The sequence below is a fragment of the Leptodactylus fuscus genome, chromosome 11, assembly GCF_031893055.1.
Source record: "Leptodactylus fuscus isolate aLepFus1 chromosome 11, aLepFus1.hap2, whole genome shotgun sequence".
NCBI classification, from domain to species: Eukaryota; Metazoa; Chordata; class Amphibia; order Anura; family Leptodactylidae; genus Leptodactylus; species Leptodactylus fuscus.
Window position 1 is genome coordinate 23,038,087 of NC_134275.1, and position 14,989 is coordinate 23,053,075.

The window sequence follows — 14,989 nt, forward strand, 5'->3', positions numbered from 1 at the left end:
TGACAGATGACAGGGAATACAGAGACTTAATCTGGGACTTTGTGGAATGGTGTCAGCAAAATCAGGATTAATGCTGGGAAGACCAAGGAGATGGTGGTGGACATTAGTAAGCGGAGATGTTTTCTGAATCCGGTGGACATCCAAGGCACAGGTATTGAGATAGTCAAGAAGACCTATAAGTATCTGGGTGTGCCCCTCAATAATAAACTAGACTGGGCTGATCACCTGGATGCGCTGGACAGAAAGGGCCACAGCAGGTTCTACCTGCTCAGGAGGCTGAGGGCCTGTGAGTCCAGGGGCCACTTCTTAGGTCCTTTTTTAACTATGTGGCAGCATCAGCCTTCTTCTTTGGAGTGGCCTGCTGGGGGAGTAGCATACCAGTCAGGGATAGAAATAGACTTGACAGGCTGGTTAGATGGGCCAGCTCTGTCCTGAGGAGCCCCCTGGACCCAGTACAGGTGGTGGATGACGGAAAAATACTGTCTGTGGTGAGCTCCATGCTGGAGAACAACTCCCATCCCATGTATAAGACCATGATAGCACTGGGCAGTACTGTCAGTGACTGACTGCTTCACCCCAAGTGTGAGAAGGAACGATATTGAAGATCCTTCCTCCCAACTGTGGTCAGGCTGTACCATCAACATCAGGCTAAGCAAAGATCTCTTCACACAGAGAACTAAATGCTATGACTCCTAGTATCGTTTCTATCTGCTATGAGCTTGTATGTGTTCTTTCTTGTAATATGTTACTTTATTTTCCATGGTGCTATAACACACCAAATTTCCCCATTGTGGGACTCTTAAAGGATTATCTTATCTCATCTTGGGACCTTTAATATAAGCAGAAACATACCAGCATGGCCACAAACCAATGAAGCAATTCAGAGATAATTAATCTATTTTTATATATACACAAGGTTTGGCCAGATTTGTCTATATACAGTTGCAAATGTTCCTATATACTCTCATATTGGTGCCAACTGTATCCCCTTCAGCTGTAACTGACATGTTCAACCTCTGCCTGCATCACAATTGTACGTAGGATAATCTGGTAAATCAGGCCCTGCCCCTAATGGACTTCCTAATGTGGTCACCAGGCAGAGACAGTCAAGCTTTCAGGGTCTTTAGATGTACATTTGTAACTGTATAATAATAATAATAATACACTTTATTTATATAGCGCCAACATATTCTGCAGCAGTGTTCTATTGTGCAGAGGAGATGTTTTTGAGGTAGACATGACATGAGCGTGCGAGTAGTTGGATATGGGGGATGAAGGAAAGGTCTGAGTCAAACACAACCCCGAGGCAACGGGCATACTGCTTAGGCGTTATGGTAAGGCCGGAGACTGCAATGGATATATCAGGGTTAGACTGCAATGGATATATCAGGGTTAGATCTGTTAGATGGTGGAGACAGTAGTAGTTCAGTCTTAGAGAGATTTAGTTTCAGATTGAGCGAAGACATGATATTTGAGACAGCAGAAAGACAGTCACTGGTGTTCTGTATTAGTGCAGGGGTGATGTCACGGGAAGATGTGTATAATTGGGTGTTATCGGCATAAAGATGGTACAGGAAGCCAAATCTGGTGATGATTTGTCCAATGGGCGCTGTGTAGATAGAAAAGAGCAGGGGGCCTAGGACCGAGCCCTGAGGAACCCCAACAAGAAGAGAGTTAGCAGAGAGATAGCAGACTAAACAAGAATAGACCAAGTGTTCCAAGATTTTAGAGATGAAGGGGAGGTTAGAGACGGGTCAATAGCAGCACAGGACAGATCAAGGGAGGATTTCTTCAGTTGCGGGTTATGACAGCATGTTAGAAAGAGGAGGGAGTTTCCAGAAGAGAGAGAGAGTTAAGAAGAGAGGTGGAGAAGGTGTGAGGGGAAGGGATCACTACTGCAGATCATAGGAGGGAGAAGTTGAGAGACTTCTTCTTCTGTAACTTGTTCAAATATTTGGAATATTTAGAATTTTTATGTCTTAATAGACTTGTTATTCTCACAGACTTTGCAAGATAAAAAATCCTACTAATATTATAAATGTGAAAGTTTGTGTGTTTGGATGTTTGTTACTTGGGTAACTTGTTTGTTACACTAGGCTAGTGTTTTATAAGTGTAGGCTGTAAAATATGGGCATTTAATTTTTCGTGCCAAATAGAAATGGTCACGCAAAAGGACTTTTATTTTACATATTGTGAAAGCTATTCCTAACATAAGTACTTGCATCTATAATAAAATTATAGTAACTGGAAATATAATTACATACTATTTATGTAACAACTAGAGATGAGCAAACAGTGTTCTATCGAACACATGTTCGATCGGATATCAGGCTGTTCGAGATGTTCGAATCCATACGGACACCACGTGGCAAACTCCAAAAAAATTCGATTCCCCTCCCACCTTCCCTGGTGCCTTTTTTGCACCAATAACTGCGCAGGGGAGGTGGGACAGGAACTACGACAACGGGGGCATTGAAAAAAATCGGAAAAAGTCATTGGCTGCCGAAATCAGGTGACCTCCATTTTAGACGAATAGTGGATTTCAAATCCGGGTCATATGAGAATGTGAACTATGTGACTATGAGACAGGGATAGCTGTACAGGCAGGGATAGCTAGGGATTAGCTTTATTTAGGTAGGAATGTTATTAAAAATATCTTTTTGGGGCTCTATCAGGTGTGTAATTGTGTTTTTGTGAGATAAACTTTTTCCCATAGGAATGCATTGGCCAGCGCTGATTGGCCAGAGTTCATAATTCAGCCAATCAGCGCTGGCTCTGCTGGAGGAGGCGGAGTCTAAGATCGCTCCACACCAGTCTCCATTCTGGTCCGACCTTAGACTCCGCCTCCTCCAGCAGAGCCAGCGCTGATTGGCTGAATAATGTACTCTGGCAATCAGCGCTGGCCAATCCATTCTATTAGCGTGATGAAGCAGAGCTGAGTGTGCACAAGGGTTCAAGTGCACCCTCGGCTCTGATATAGCAGAGCCAAGTGTGCACAAGGGTTCAAGCGCACCGTCGGCTCTGATGTAGCAGAGCTGAGTGTGCACAAGGGTTCTGCTGATTCTGTATACTGATTCTGTATACTGGCCAATCAACGCTGGCCAACGCCAGCGGTGATGCAGAGCTGAGTGTGTGCCGAGCTCGCACAGCAGAGTTGACCGGCACACGGTGTAGTTGAGCAGAACTGACTCAACACTGCTGAGTCTCTGCCGGTGGAGTAGTTGAGCTAAGCACACGCATTCAGCACACGCACACGCATTCAGCACTGCATTCAGCACTGCTTCATCACGGAGTAGTTGAGCTAAGCACACGCATTCAGCACACGCACACGCATTCAGCACTGCATTCAGCACTGCTTCATCACGCTAATAGAATGCATTGGCCAATCAGCGCTGGCCAATCCATTCTATTACCGTGATGAAGCAGAGCTGAGTGTGCACAAGGGTTCAAGCGCACACTCGGCTCTGATGTAGCAGAGCCGAGTGTGTACAAAGGTTCAAGTGCACCATCAGCTCTGATGTAGCAGAGCCGAGTGTGCACAAGGGTTCAAGTGCACCCTCGGCTCTGATGTAGCAGAGCCGAGTGTGCACAAGGGTTCAAGTGCACCCTCGGCTCTGATGTAGCAGTGCCGAGTGTGCACAAGGGTTCTGCTGATTCTGTATACTGGCCAATCAACGCTGGCGAACGCACAGCAGAGCTGACCGGCACACAGTGTAATTGAGCAGAACTGGCTCAACACTGCTGAGTCTCTGCATACCCATAGGAATGCATTGGCCAGCCTTCGGCCAATCAGCGCTGGCTCTTCCGGAGGCGGAGTCTAAGGTCGGACCCGAATGGAGACTGGTGTACAGCGATCTTAGAGTCCACCTCCTCCAGCAGAGCCAGCGCTGATTGGCCGAATCCTGGCGACTGGCCAATCAACGCTGGCCAATGCATTCCTATGGGAAAAAGTTAGCTTGCGAAAATCGCAAGCTGACAGGGATTTCCATGTAATAAAGTGACTTTTATGCCCCCAGACATGCTTCCCCTGCTGTCTCAGTGTCATTCCAGGGTGTTGGTATCATTTCCTGGGGTGTCATAGTGGACTTGGTGACCCTCCTGAGACGGATGTTCCCCATAGACTATAATGGGGTTCGAAACCCGTTCGAACAGTCGAACAGTGAGCGGCTGTTCGAATCGGATTTCGAACTTCGAACATCTGGGTGTTCGCTCATCTCTAGTAACAACCGATATTAACACAATTTTTTTGTTTTTGCAGATTAGATATGGAAAAGATAGACAGTGAGATGTCCATTTTCATTACAAGTTTGTCACAACTGCAACCTATAAAACATTTACTCTGCCAAGTGATGTGGGATTTTATTAAAGGCCTATGGCCAAATCCTGTTGGTTTTGTTTTACCTAAAATTGGTAAGTTATTTCCCCAATCCAAAAACTTTTGGAATTGTTTAGTTAAATATAACTTCTTTTTGTTTAAGCAGGCTTGTTCTGTGACATTCAGAGAAGGAATTCTCTTAAATAAAATGGCAGTACCAGAACCAGCCCATATATACAAGAGTGGTGCTTTTTATAGAAGTCATTGGTATAAATTGCGCTGTATTTATCAAATACTGCTAAAGAGTGATACATTTTTTGCATCCTTAAAGAAGACCTTTCACCTCCTGGGGCACATGCGGTGTAATACACCACTAGAAAGCCGAAAGAGTGCTGAATTCAGCGCACTATCGGCTTTCATGTTCTGTGCTCCCAGAGAAGAGCTATCAGTGTCGGTACCATAGCTTTTCACTGTCAGAAGGGCATTTCTCACAGTCAGTCAGGAACGCCCTTCCTCACAGCAGTGTCTATAGCGCTGTACTGTGGGAGCATTGAGGAACGCCCCCTCCCCTCCTGATAGTACTTGTCCATAGACGCGTACTGGGGGGGCATTCCTCACCGTTCAGCGTCATCATTGGGCGGTAAGGAAAGCCCCCTCACACAGTACAGCCCAATAGATGTTGCTGTGAAGAATGGCGTTCCTGACTGACTTCGGGAAAACCGATAGTATGCTGATTTCAGCGCACTGTCGGCCTTCTTGCGGTGTATTACACGCATGTGTCCCAGGAGGTGAAAGGTCCTCTTTAAGGTCGCATCCACATGACCTAGTTTCAGCTATAAAACTCATTCTGTGTGGTGCCCAGATTTACTGACCGGCACCTTATGTCGGGAGAGGAGCTCCTATCAGTATAGTTATTTACGCTGCTGGGAGTCCCTGTTTCCCAGCAATCTATAATCACTACACAACAGTATCTCACCGGAAGGCAGGGACTCCTATCATCATAGATAACTCTCCTGGCATAACTAGTCCCTAACTCGACATTAGGTGCAGGCTGGTAAATCCGGCCAACACATGGACCTACTTTCATGGCTGAAATTTGGTCATGTGAATGTGCCGTAAGCCCCTTGCATATGACTGTATGAATGCTATTCAGGTTTTTACCAGATAGCTCACCGACTCATTCATTTCTATGGGCTCATACACATGACAGTGAATTACACAGTCATGGGCGCGGGCCGACAGTCCAGGCTGCAAAATATGGAACAAGTCCTATTCCTGTCTGATTTTATGGCCCTGTTTCCGTGGCTCCTATCCATTGAATTTAAGGGGCAGCAGAAGCATGGGCAGTGCATGGGTGGCAAACAGATGACAACCATGTATTCCCCGTGCGCCGTCCATGCCATTCATTCACGGCAGTCAGTTAGTACATGGCCGTGTGCAACTGGCTTTAGTCTAGCACTTCTGTCCTGAGACATTAATCCATTACTATAAGGGTAAGTTCACACCGGGTTTTTTGGTCAGTATTTTGAGGCCGTCAATGGGAGCCGGTCAGGTCTTTTTTTCGGGAGCCGGTTCTATTCTGGAAAAAGAAGTGAGATTCTCATTCTTCAGGCCGTTTCGCCTCGCGATTCGGCCTGAAGACACTCTCTCCTCTTGACTAGGCCCATTCATTGGGCCTAATCCGGAGCGGAGTGCGTGACTGGATGCCGGTGCAGTGCCTCAGGTTCCGGTCCAAAAAAACCCATGTGAACTTAACCTAACACTCACCTACTAGAGTGAAATTGCAACACTTGCGACTTTTTTCCTTTAAGTTGCATCTGGTGTGCATGAGCATGACAAGCTAACCTCAGACATCAAATTTCTTGTATATATAAGCTTAGAAAGTTGGAAATCATTATTTCAGAATAATGAAGATCAGAACATGCTAAATCTCCCCCATGTCATATACAGAACTAGCTAAATTAGCAATATTATCTGCTTCTATGCCGCTTGCTCACAATTATATCTACCATATTCCACTTGGCCACCTTGACTACCATGCCACTCAAACCCATACAGTATGTGGGTATTAAAAAGATATATGTAATTTTTTTCTCTTTGTATCCATTAGAAGACTGGCTGGATGGATTTCAGCTGGCAACTTCTTCCTCAATACCAGGCTCTCCAAAGAGAGTGGTTATTTATATATCAGACTGCGAAGTTACTACTCAGATCATTGATAAGGTGAGTATTGCAAAGCCTATTAATGTATTAAATATGGAAGCCCTGCCAACTGCCATTGTATTCTGTTAATTCATTGCAAACTGTTTATTAGATGTTTCTAGTTAATAGCTCTATGGTAACCTGCTAAACCATGCTGATGTGAACTAAGAACCCCAATAAACAACAGTTTACAATGAATTTTAATGGAATACTGTGGAAACTGGCATGGCAACCCAGTTATTGGCCACAGAATGGCAACCTCATGTTTGTGTCAAGGCTATTCCATGACTACAGTGTATGATCACACCCTTCAAAATCTTAACCTTTCAGTGACCAGCTTCTTCTAGGCCTTGATGACCAAATCATTTAACTCTTGAAAAATCACTATGGCCATAGTCTGTTCAGTCTGAGAGAGCAGGAAATGCACAATGAAGGCGGATGGCAGTAGCCATCTTTCTCAGCTGCTTGTTTGTGTCAGTGTGCCCTGGGAATCTCAGAACCACAATGACAATACATCGAGCACCATTAGGGCTCGTTCACACGGGGCAAGAGGGGGCGGATTCTGGTACTGAATCCACGTCATAATCCGCCGCCTCACAATGGAGGTCTATGTAGACCGCTAGTGCTCTTTTTTCAGCCGCGATGTCTGCCTCGCAATAGCACCCTCCGGAATAGGCCCATTCATTTGGGCCTAATCCAGAGCGGAAAGCCGCGACGGGATGCCAAGCACTGCAACTGCATCCCGTCGTGGCAGCCGCGACGGAATATGACATGCGGAATCCCCGTGTGAAATAGGGCTTATGTGTGTAAAGTTGTAAACTTGTGATACTCTGTGAGCTGGAAGGTAAGTATAGGAGCATGGAGTGACACTGTATTATCCTATATGACTCTGGCAATCCTGTGCTTTTGCGCCTGCCTCTTAAAATCAGTCCCAACGTACGTTTCACTGATACAAATAATGTGTCAGCTTCAGGCGGAGTGGGGCGGGACAGTCCTAATTAGGACTTCCGTTATTGACAAACTGTGATTGACGGGTCATGCATCCAGTCATAGAGTAGAAGGGAGAGAAGCAAAGTGTAACCCCTCCTTCACATCTGCATTTGTATTCTGTTCAGAGGAATCTGCATGGGGACCCCCTGCCCCCCCCCCCCCCCCCGCCCGAACAGACTACCGAACACATTTGCAAGTGGTGTGCAGTGAAAGCACATGAATCCCTATAGACTGTTAGACTGTAATGGGGTCCGAGTGCTTGCCGCCAGATCTCCGCAGCGAACATATGGACAGGAGAGTACTTCACAATCTACTTTCTTGTCCGCATGATTCATGCGGGCAGCGCGGGGCAAGCACACGGACCCCATTATAGTCTATGGGGTCCGTGTGCTTTCACTGTGCACCGCTGGCAAATGCGTTCGGTAGTCCGTTCGGGGGGGGGGGGGGTCCCCATGCTGACTCCCCGAACGGATTACAAAACGCAGATGTGAATGAGAGGTTAATAATGTACTGGATTCATATTGCAGTTAGGGATGTGAACCCTGACTGAGTAGGCACTATTATGAATTATTAGAATATAAGTCTGTGCTATGATGTAATATTCCTGGCCTGGTAGGAATTAACCCCGTCCCGACATCCACCAGCATTAATCCCCTCTGCACCTCAGTCAAAGGTGACGGAGGCGCCATTTTGCCGGGGCCGCTATTATACCATGCCGTTACCATCTAAAAAAATGTAAAAAACATATAAAAATAAAGTCCTGTGTGTCACCGACAAAAGACACAAAAGTTAGCTGAATAACTGAAATGATAACAATGTTATAGCTCTCAAAACCGATAATGCGAAAAAAAACCCAAAAATGTCTGTCCTGAGAAATTGCCCTGGTACTGAAGTGGTTAAAGTGCAATATAAACTATATTAAAGATATAAAAGTGCAAACAACATGCAAATATTATATTCCACCCACTGAATTTCAACTCAAAAGATTTTTTTTTTCCACCTAGCTGACTATACATTACAATGAGGGGCAATGAATGTATGCACAAAGAATGTATGATGTTTGCAGATTCTACAAATGGGGACCCTGGAGAGCAAGGGAAAGATGTATGTAATACGGTGACTTAATTTAGGTTTTATTTCAGTCATCTGTGATTAAGGCACCATTATACGTAGAACAATCCATTTTTATACTATATCCCCATGACTGGAAGCTGCAGTAATAATGAATGGTATATTAAAAACTGAATTGATACAAGAATTGTTCTTTAAGATTGTAAAGCTAATCTTGTATTAATTATATAAAGAATGAAATTGAATATTTAGCGAAAATGTGTTTACTATTACAGGTGGGGCCTATTGCTGCTCGATCGTTGCCAAAAGGAATGAATATTCATCCAGGTCATATGTTACCAAATCTGCTAAGTAAGGTACAGTATGTTAGCTCCATAACCTCCTCCATAACTCTTACATACCGTATTTTTCGGACTATAAGACGAGGTTTTAGAGGAGGAAAATAGGGAAAAAAAAATTTTGAAGCAAAAAATGGTAAAATCCTATTAATATTATAAATGTGAAAGTTTGTGAGTTTGGATGTTTGTGGGTTTGTGTGTTTGGATGTTTGGATGTTTGGATGTTTGTTCCTCAATCACGCAAAACCCGCTCGACCGATTTGGCTGAAATTTTCCACAAACATAGTCACTACACTCGATTGCGCAATAGGCTACTTTTCGTCACAACAGCGCACATACGTTTGTGCCAGGACCCCACAAAACCCAAACTCACACCACCATCTCTGCAATCTCACACACTTTGGACCATAGCAAGCCACAAAATTCATATTGCCCTCTGCAGCCTATCCCCTAACCCCACACAATCTCATATACATATACTTTACCACTTTGCCCCTCCCCTTAACGATACTCCAGGAGGCTCTCTTTAACGCTCCGGAGCAGCCATGTTTGCCGACCCCCACCGCTCTGACAATCCGCGACACCACCCACCCATGTCAATACCCCTAGGAAGTCTAATAAATGCAAAAAAAAAAGTTTAAAAAAAAGTAAAAAAAATATAAAAACAAATAAAAAGGGTTAAAAATTCAAATCACCCCCCTTTCCCTAGAACACATATAAAAGTAGTTAAAAACTGTGAAACACATACATGTTAGGTATCCCCGCGTCCGAAATCGCCTGCTCTACAAAGCTATACAAATATTTTTCCTGTTCGGTAAACGCCGTAGCGCGAAAAATGGTCAAAAGTGCCAAACCGCCGTTTTTTCACTCTTTTGATTCTGATAAAAATTTGAATAAAAAGTGATCAAAGCAATAACATTTCCCGAAAATGGTAGAACTAAAAAGTACACCCGGTCCCGCAAAAAAAGACGCTCTATGCATCCCCGTACACGGACGTATAAAAAAGTTACGGCTGTCGGAATATGACGACTTTTCAAAAAAAAAATGTTTTAACACAGTTTTGGATTTTTTTAAGGGGTCAAAATGTAAATAAAACCATATAAATTTGGTATCCCCGGAATCGTAACGAAACACAGAATACAGGGGACATGTCATTTTGGTTGCACAGTGAACGCCGTAAAACCAAAGCCCGTAAGAAAGTCGCAGAAATGCATTTTTTTGTCAAATCCACCCCATTCAGAATTTTTTCCCTGCTTCCCAGTACATTATATAGAATAATTAATGGTGGCATCATGAAGAAAAATTTGTCCCAAGAAAAATTAAGACCTCATATGACTCTGGGAGCGGAGAAATAAAAAAGTTATGGGGTTTAGAAGGAGGGGAGTCAAAAATGAAAAACCAAAATCAAAAAATGCCATAGACGGGAAGGGGTTAACTTCAAATACCTCTGTCCCAAAGTCACTATGTAACATTTCTCACAAAACCGTATAGCAGCTCAAATACAAAGTAACTTCAACACACAAGTCTCACGTATTCTCTGAATTATAGCAAAAACAAGATACAAAGTTACATTTCATATCTCATACCTTATACACAGTACGAAAACCTTACCCAAACCTGTATATACCCACTGCTACAATCACCGAAGACGAAGTCGCGGGTACCAGCTAGTGTTTAATATATGGGAGTTGTAGTTTTGCAACAGCTGCAAGGCCACATTGACAGGTGACCCTGCAGCTGTACCGGGACGCATAGAGTGTTTTTTTTTTTGCGGGGCCAGAAGTACTTTTTAGTTATACCATTTTGGGGACTATCTATTGCTTAGATCACCTTGTATTGAAAAAAAACCCGGTGGTTTATGATATATGATTTTCTACTTTTATATATATATATATATATTCTAGGGACAGGAGGTGATTTAGAACTTTTATTTATTTCATATTTTTATTATATATTTTTAAAGGGTTTTTTTTTTTTTTTTTTTACTATTTTATTCCCCCCCGGGGGCTTGAGCCTGCGGTCGCTTGATTGCAAGTCCCATAGACGGCAATACAACTGTATTGCCGTCTATGGGACATTCTGTCTATTAGTATTACGGCTGGTCATAGACCCAGCCGCAATACTAATACTGCAGTGACAGGCCTGGGAGCCTCATTAGGCTCCCGGCTCTCACCCGAACAGGTCGGCAGGAACCGACCTGCAACTTCACAGGTACGGGGCCGGTGGGGACCGGCCCTGGGGGAGAAGGGGCCACCGATACTGACCCGGCATCCGCTGTACTAGAGAGGCGGATGCCGGCAAGGGAGACTGAGACATCGCTGCCCTGCCCTGCATGAAGCCAGCGGCGGGGGGACGGAGGAGCGGAATAGCATCGCCGCTGCCGCTGCTGGCTTCATGCAGGGCAGAGGAGCGCAGCGATGTCTCAGGCCCCAGCGTCTATCCCTTGCCGATATCCGCCTCTCTATTAGAGCGGATGCCAGGCGCCACATTCGGCCTATAAGACGCACCCTTCTTTTCCCCCCAAATTTGGGGGGAAAAAAGTGCGTCTTATAGTCCGAAAAATACGGTACTTCTTTATCCCTTGCTGCCTCAGTCAGCATTATATTCACAGCAGTAGCCCACAAAGCATTATGTACGTCGCAGTGGCCCCCACACAGCATTAAGTGCTCCGCAGTGGCCCCCACACAGCATTATGTGCTCCGCAGTGGCCCACACACAGTATTATATGCTTCACAGTGGCCCACACACAGTATTATATGCTCAGCTGTGGCCAAAACACAGCATTATATGCTCCTCAGTGACCCCAGACAATATTATATGCTCCGCAGTAGCCCCCACACAGTATAATATGCTCTGCATTGGCCCCACACAGTATTATATGCTCTGAACTGACCCCCACAAAGCATTATATGCTCCGCAGTAGCCCCCTACACAGTATAATTTGCTCCGCAGTGGCCCCCACACAGTATAATATGCGCCGCAGTAGCCCCCCACACAGTATAATATGCTCCACAGTGGCCCTAACACTGCATTATATGCTCCACAGTGGCCCCCACACAGCATTACATGCTCTGCAGTGGCCCAGGGGAAGTGATTAAAAATAACAAACACTTATATTCACCGTACCTCACCTCTCCTGGGTATCCTCGCTCCTCTTCTGCCTTTGTGACTGAGGTACTGCTCCTCAGACGTCACTGCTGGGGCCTGTGAATGGGCCTCAGCAGTCACGTGGGGCACGATAACGTCATTATGCCGATTTGCACCATGTGACTGTTGGGTCCCAATCACAGGCCCCAGCAGTGAGGCCTAGGGAGCAGGACCTCAGACACTAGCCAGAAGAGCATTGGAGAGGATGCTGAGCCCAGGACAGGTGAGTATAAGTATTTTTTTTTATTTTTAGTCAACTTCCCTGGGCTTGTTGCTAGGCAATTGCTAGGCCCCTTTCCATTAGCAGTATGTATAGCAGTCAGGGAAACAGGGTATCATGGTAATCTAGGGCCCTGGCAACTTCCAGATGGCCGTGGACCCTGTACGCCAATGCTGAGCGGGCCCCCTCAGGAGTTTGGGGCCCTGGCACTTCCCCGGGTACGCCGGGTCCTTATGTCAGCCCTGGTCTCACCGATCCCTTTCCAGCAACTGCAGAAGCCACTGTTTGGTCTCAGTGGTCACGTGAGCCTCAGGCATGAGAGGGAAAGGTCGCAGTGGCAGACAGTAGACCGCCAAGGACAGCTGAGTATGTTTTTTTTAATTGTACACCTTCTCCGGCCACCACACATTGCTCCAAATCCTGAACAACTCCTTTAAAACTTTTTTTTTTCATTCATTCCAAGAGCTGTAACATTTTTATTTTCACGTCAATATAGCCATATGATAGCTTGTTTTTATGTGGGACAAATGTACACCATTTTGTATAATGTATTGGAAAACCTTATTAAGAGGAAATGGAAAAATTCAGCAATTCTGAAATAGTTATACAGTATGTACACCTGCATTTGATGGATACCTAGTATCCCAAATGTGCACAGATAAGGCCAGATCAGGTGCCAATCATATTACAATACAAGATGCACAATGGTCAGTAGCATAAATACCGGGGTAGCAGCGGAAGCAGCTGCCACAGGGCCCATGATATTAGGGGGCCTGGTGGAACCCTGATTTTTTTTTTTATTAGACCATTACCTGCTGGGGTTACTGGGGTCACAATGGCCAGGCCGGCGTCATTATGCATTGCAGTGCAGGCCTGATTCATGTGACTTCTGGTACTCCATTTAAGATGGCTGAAAGTAGCGGGGAGTGCACCAGATCCAGGGGAAGTAAGTAACTCAGTTTTTTATGCTTGTATCCTCCTCTGGGTCTCTGACCATTATAATCTGGGATCTGTAAAGACCCCAGAGTATTATAATTGTTCATATGTGGTCCACTATGGGGCATAATACTGTGTGCAGGGGCCACTATGGGGCATAATAGTGTATGCAGGGACCACTATAGAGCATAATACTGTGTGCAGGGGCCACTATGGGGCATAATACTGTGTACAGGGGACACTATGGGGCATAATATTGTGTGCAGGGGACACTATGGGGCATAATACTGTGTACAGGGGACACTATGGGGCATAATACTGTGTGCAGGGGACACTATGGGGCATAGTACTGTAAGCAGGGGCCACTATGGGGCATAATATTGTGTGTAGGAAAGGGGGTTGGGGGGTCATGTCAAATGCTTGGGGCCCTGCTATTCCTAGTTATGCCATTGCTTACAGTTACTAGTAATGCCCATACTATTAGAATTGCAGGGCTGTTCAACACCTATATGTATGCATCCCAGTAGTACTAGAACCCCATTTATCCTAAACCAATGTAACAGGGCCTGGCTGCATCCTGTAATAATGAATTCATAACTATAAACTTGCATATTATAGCCAAAATATATACATATACCTCGTTGGTTATTGAAGTATGCAGTCAATTCCTGTTGATTGAAATAAAATGGGGTGCTGGTCCTGATGGAATACATGTAGGTGCTGATCTAAGAGTAGGAGTGTCACTTGTCCAATTGGCTGTTAAATTCCCTCTTCTAAGAGAGTTGATCTTGGAACTTCTAATAAATATTCATCAGTGATATGAGCTAAAATTCAGGAAAGTTTTGGTTGAAGTTGCTGGAAGAAAATCACATAGAGCAGACTATGTATATGTATGACTCTACAAAGATTCCTCCAAAGACATAGAAAACAGCATTATGGTGACAGATGCTCTTTAAACGTAATTAGAATGTCTGAGATGAAATATCAAATACATAATAAGCATCATGTGCAAAAGCTAAAATACAGACAACTCAATATATTCCTATGGAATCAAACTATTGTTTGATCACAGCTGTTTTCATACAGAAGAGCGAAGTTACTGAGAAGTAGCAGTAGGGGTATGGATAGAAGAACATTGCGTTATCAGATCATCCCCTGGAGTCCAGTTATATCAAAGCACTACTAAATAAGCAAATAAATTACTTTAAAGATTAGAGTATTTTGCAAGTTTTCTTTGAGTCTCCCTGGTGTTCTGGTGAAATTCAATGATCTAATGTCACTACTTTTTTGGGTTTATCTTTGGCACACAAAAAGTGGCACCAATTAAAGAAGACATTTCATTAAAGTTCACTAATGCCTGGTTCACATTAGCGTTCGTCCTCCGTCCGCAAGGAGTCCGCATGGTGACCCCCCCGAACGGAATACCAACGCTAAGGCAAGCGCTGTGCAGTTAAGCACACGGAGCCCATAGATTATAATGGGCTCCATGTGCTTGCCGCGCACTGCCCGCACAATTCATTTATGCAGGCAGTGCGCGGCAAGCACACGGAGCCCATTATAGTCTATGGGCTCCATGTGCTTTGCAAGCACATCGCTTGCAATTGCGATTGCATTACGTCCGGGGGGGTCTCCATGCAGACTCCTTGCGGACGGAATACAACGCTAGTGTGAACCAACCCTAACTTGCAATTTAGCTTTGTATCTCCTTAAAAGGCCTTCTTCTGTCAAATACGAACGATCAGCGGTCTGTCTTTATTATAGGTTAGCAAC

General features: G+C 44.8%; 1 protein-coding gene across 1 annotated transcript in view; it reads left to right on the forward strand.

Annotated features, from left to right (window-relative positions):
- Positions 1–14,989, forward strand: part of LOC142184480 (uncharacterized) — a 50,050-nt gene that overhangs the window by 26,107 nt on the left and 8,954 nt on the right. Inside the window, exons 5-7 of the mRNA XM_075259367.1 lie at positions 4,259–4,410; positions 6,426–6,538; positions 8,854–8,934. Of these exons, the coding sequence (XP_075115468.1) occupies positions 4,259–4,410; positions 6,426–6,538; positions 8,854–8,934 (346 nt within the window). The remainder of the gene's footprint in view (positions 1–4,258; positions 4,411–6,425; positions 6,539–8,853; positions 8,935–14,989) is intronic.